Below are 5293 nucleotides of genomic sequence, written 5' to 3' on the forward strand. Positions count from 1 at the left end.
CTGATACACTGTGGCTTTGCCAGAGGTCTATGTGACTGCCTTTCTGGCAAAATCAGTTAATACCATCTCAGAAATATGCTATATAAGTTTCACCTCTATTTTATTCCCACTCTGAATGACAGACAACAGGCTAAGAATATTAGTCATGCTACCTGTTACTTCTCACTTAGGAAGCTGAGAGCTTGACTAAGAAAAAGTAGTAGACATTTTTTCCTCTTAAAATAGAACCATATTTTTTAATATTTTATTGTATATAGTATGTAATCTTCCTTTATACTTTAGAGATTTGCTTTTGAGTTTAGCTTGCAATTTTCATATTGTATTGTTCTCAATCTTTTAAAAAAACTTAATTAGGAATCCAGTTCCTTTTTTCATATATATCTTTTTAAACATCCAATTCAGAAATTGTAAAGCTTTAATGTCTTAAGCTGAAGTGTTTAGATTTGCTACTTTCACTTTAGATATATTCTAGATATCAAGTTTAATGTTTCTAGATATCAAAAACTAATCTGACTCACAGATTTCAATTCCACAAAATTTGTAACAGAAAACTCTCTCTGCTCTTTGGTATAATATCATAAATCTAGTTTTTATCATATGGTTATCAAGTAGCTTTGAAAGTTCTGATTTTGAATTTTTTTTAACTTTGCTAACTTATTTTATCTTGATTTTTCTAGACTGTTGATGCCACTATCTCGGTTTCCCCATCTGCACCTAAATGCCACTGAGTTGTATTAGGTTCATAATGGCAGTTGTTAGCTAGGCCCTTCTTGTTCCTCCATAACATAGGTGGCAGGGAGGCTTCTAACTGGTACCCTACGAAGGGTAAGCTCATTTTCCACAGCAGGGTCAGAGTGAGCTTTCTAAACTATAAATCTGATCAGTGAAGTTATGACCCTTTGGGTTGGAAATCTGCCTTCCATACATAGGACATTCAGCTGCATTGCCGGCTTCTCTCCACAGAAGGCAAATAGCTCTCTGCCTTCTTCCCATTGTTTGCAACAAACATTTCTCCTGACATTGCCAAATGTCCTTTGAGTTTCAGAATCACTCCTATTAAGAACCACTGTCTTAAAGACCTTCAATGCCTCCTTATTTGAAAGGCAGTCTTTAAATTCTTGCCATATCACAAAAGCTTTCATAATGTTCTTCTGCCAAACTTTTCCAGCTCAGTCTCTGTGTTTTGGTGCAAGTTTTTTAAAAGTCTGGTTCTAAGTATACCCAGATATTGGTTACCACATAAAGTCTATACCACTTTCTTCCTTTAATTAGCTATTGTTTTTCTTCTAGTCCAGTGGCTCTGAAACTTAGTGTGCATATATCAGAACCATACAGAAGGCTTATTAAAACCCAGATGTCTCACTGGTCCTCCTGCCCAGAATTTCTGATTATTTGGGATGGGGCAAGGAATTTGCATTTCATTTCTTACTCAAGTACTATTTCTTACTCAAGTACTATTTTTTAAGTACTATTGGCTTACATCCTTATTAGTGGTTTGGAAGTATAGGACTCCTGCAAAGTACCCAAAATCCTTCATCAAAGTCCACTGTGGTTTCTCCCTACCCTGTTCTCCCCTTGTTAGGAATTTACATATCTAGCAAGTTCCATCGTGGTACTAATACCTATCTTTTTTTTTTTAAGATTTTATTTATTTATGCATATAGAACTGGAGTGCAGGTAAGAGGTGCAGGGGTGGCGAGAGGCTTCACCAGAGACAGAGTGGGGAGCAGAACAGGCAGATCTATGAAGTACACTGCTGAGGGGAGCAGCAGGTGACACAGGAGAGGTCTGCAATGCCATGTGGGTTACTCACCTCAAGGCCAGGGATTGAATTTGCACTGAAGTAGCCACAGCCAACCTGCTGCACAAGCAGGGAGAACCCACTAATATCTTTCAAGATCAGTATTCTAGTCCCTTCAGAGACTTCCTCCTCACACTTAAGATTCAGCTTGATCATCTCCTTTAGGAAGCCTTTTTTGACTGCTGCATGGTGTCCAGCATAGCACTGTTTACATTATCCATCTACTCATCTATCAGTTTCTCTTGCTAACTGAACATTCAGTGGAAATTTCTCCATTCAGAAGCCTGGCAGATTTTAGGCACTGTGTAGATTTTTCATAGCCCACATTTCTTAAAAAGTATTATAATAGATTAATAAAGTTATAAGATAGGGCCCTCCCTGGTAGTGCAACAGATTAGGATGCAGCACTGCAAGCCAGCGGCAGTCACTTCAGTGTGAGTTCAATCCTGGGCCCCAGAAGTGATCCACATGATGAGGCAGACCTCTCCTGACCTGCCCGCTGCTCCCCTCAACAGTGCACTTGGTCGATCTGCCTATTCTGCTTCCAACTCTGTCTCTGGTGAAGCCTCTCACCACCCCTGCTCCTCTGCTTTGTACCACAGTTCTGTATAAATAAATAAATCTTTAAACAAACAAACAAACATATATATATATATATATATAAATTATAAGATATTGGAAATCCTTGGACTACTTCAGCCCAATACTTTGACCTAGTTACCAAGAATCCTTACATTTACCTCCTTGCACAATTACCAGGTCAGCAGGGATGGGTGGGGGAAGCAAGGAGGGGGGAGCATCTCTCCATCCCCTACAATTCCACCAACCCGTCAAAATTCCCTGCTGTGCTCTCTGACAGGACCTCACCCCAGGGCAGCAGCGCTACTTCTACAGCATCATGAGGATTTACAACACCAGGCCCCAGTGGGAGGCCCTGCAGGCCCGCTACATTCGCACCCTTCAGCACCAGCAGCAGCTTGGTGAGTTTTAGCTACCTGACCTAAACAAGGACCTCAGGAAGACACTAGTGGGCTGCAGCTGGAAGTCGAGTTTCCAGATAAATAGCGCAAGTGTAACGGCGCCTGCCAGCACACTATTTCTCAGCCTGGTTGGCAGACCAAGCTTGAAAATGGTTATACCTGACAACAGAAAGTCATGTTTTGGGGTAAATTCTTAAAGAAATCAGAATATGGATTGTTCAAACATGTTAACAGTGCTGCTCCGAGCTGTGCAGGAACTTGACCTAGCAGACCTGGCAATGGGTTTAGGCAGACGGTGATCTAGGCTCAGGTCAGCTCAGCCCTCGCTGGTTCTATCAACTCAGAGGCTTGATTTACTCACAACAACAAGTTATATTTATGGAGTGTTTGCCATGTGCCAGACAGTGTGCGAGGAGCTTTCTATATAATATCTCGTTTTCTCCCTGCTTTACACTTGTGGGAAACTACAGCTTGGGCAGGTGAGATAACTGGATAAAATTATATGGTGGTAAATGTTAGTTGGGACTATCAGCTCCAAAGTTTGTGCAGATTCCTCTGATGTTTCTCTTCTTCTGCCGAATTCATGGTGTTTTAAGTACAGATGAAATAATGGTTACAAAAACCCTCAAGACGTGTGGGCAGCAGCCTACTGAAGATGCAGTTTTTATTAAATCCCTTTCTTCTAGGAAATGTTTTCCATCTCCAGCTCCTCTCTTAGTTGTCCTGCTGCCCCCCCCCCCCCCCCCCCCAATAGAGGTTTTTTTTTTATAAATTGTTCCTTTGGCACTAGTCCATCTATTTCATCTCCTTCATACTATGTACCTGTACTTGTACAAAAGGGAGTCAATGGTTTTGGTAGGCAATTTAATAAAAGGAGCAAGAATAGCAATAGTTATCCTTCAGCAGGACCTCCTATGTGCCAGGCAGTGTTGTAAGCACAGTGCATGTTCTGCCTTATTTAAAATTCAAACTCCTCTACAGGTGCCTTTATAACTCACATTTTACAGACGAGAACTTGAGACATGGATCAGTGAAATAACTTGGTTGTGAAAATAGTAAACATTGAGACTGGGATCCTGTCTGGCCTCTGTGAGTTGCAGCAGACTCATCTAAAAGCTTCATTGATAGCATAAAGTTGCTTAGAGGCCAATGAAAGCAGAAACAAAGATGTTCACTCTTTAGTGCACATAAAATCCACCTGTGTAGAGACGATTAAAATGTATATTTCCAGTCCCAATTTCCCGAGGTTCCGATTCAAAATGTCTTTGGCATAGAACCAAAAACCTGCATTAAAGAAATATACATATTAAATGTGGCCCTGCTCAGATAATTCTTTAGTAGGTGGTCTGCAGGCTATATTTTCAAAGCATGCAATAGAATATATTTCTGTTTTGCAGAAAGTTTTGAAAATGAAGATAAACAATTCACACACAGATTTCCCATGGCCCAAGTCCCTCACCAAATCATTTGTCATGTTAATTATTGTGCATTTATGGACTGAGTAGTGGTAAATGCAAAAGAAGAAAATATTCCACCTGTACTTCAAGATCAGCTAAGTGTGCTGAACACCATTGCTTCTTCCCTTCCCTCAACAATATGTGACTGTTGGCAGTGTTGCCTGCTTACTGGTTTTACACAATTGTTGACTTTGCAGCTTCTCCCATTTCTCTCCACCAGGCTATATTACCCAACGGGAAGCCTTGACATGTGCTGCTGTGCTCAGAGAGTCAACCAAGAGAGCCTTAGCCAAGGTAGCTCCTCAAAGATCCATCTCCCGCAAGGCTTCTGCCATGACAAGAACCTGGCTGGCAGCAGTACCTGTTTCTGTGGGTCCACGCAGGGCTCACACTGCGGGGCTCTGATCTCCCAGCAAGTGAGGCTTTTCACATGTGCTGAAAGGCAGTTTGCCCTTGTATCCTAGCATCTAGTGGGTACTTAGTGCATATTTGCTAAATGATAATGAATAATACAAACCCCATGCTCAAAGACATAATTTCTCCCTGTTCACATAAATTTTACTAGCAAGAAGAAGTTGAAGGTTTAAGAGCAATGCAACTAACAATAAATAAGACTTTCACTGCACATATACTTTGTGGAGTAAAATGTCTTTGAAACTTTCAAAGTAAAAGCTTCTTTCAAATTAGAATCACCCATGAATGGTGAAAAAGGCATCAGAGGCTGCAAATGTCGGTTCCCTGCAACCCACCCACCACACATATTGAAAATATACAAACCAATGCAGAGTTAACACTGAGCATGACATGCTTCCAGAGCGGTGTCATCTCAGCAGCAGCTAGAATGTGAATCTCCATGTCCTTCCTCTCGTCCCATTATGCAACAGCCTTCAAGTTGGCACCAAGTTGTCGGGTTCTTGACTGATTCAACCCTTCCTATCATTTAAAACTTAGATTTGTCAACCTGCCACAGCTGGGTTCTTTCTAAACAATGGTAATTGAACATAGGTAACTGATACACTTGCAACAGGGCAATAAATAGTCCCAGGAACTAATCT

At 41.0% G+C, this 5293-nt stretch overlaps 1 protein-coding gene across 1 annotated transcript in view; it reads left to right on the top strand.

Annotated features, from left to right (window-relative positions):
* Positions 1-4818, top strand: part of FAM216B (family with sequence similarity 216, member B) — a 5805-nt gene extending 987 nt beyond the window's left edge. Inside the window, exons 2-3 of the mRNA XM_004680310.2 lie at positions 2661-2781; positions 4459-4818. Of these exons, the coding sequence (XP_004680367.1) occupies positions 2661-2781; positions 4459-4643 (306 nt within the window). The 3' untranslated portion in view covers positions 4644-4818. The remainder of the gene's footprint in view (positions 1-2660; positions 2782-4458) is intronic.
* The last annotated feature ends 475 nt before the right edge of the window (positions 4819-5293 follow it).

This window comes from Condylura cristata, unplaced genomic scaffold (assembly GCF_000260355.1).
Source record: "Condylura cristata isolate star-nosed mole 26May11 unplaced genomic scaffold, ConCri1.0 scaffold00010, whole genome shotgun sequence".
Taxonomy (NCBI): Eukaryota; Metazoa; Chordata; class Mammalia; order Eulipotyphla; family Talpidae; genus Condylura; species Condylura cristata.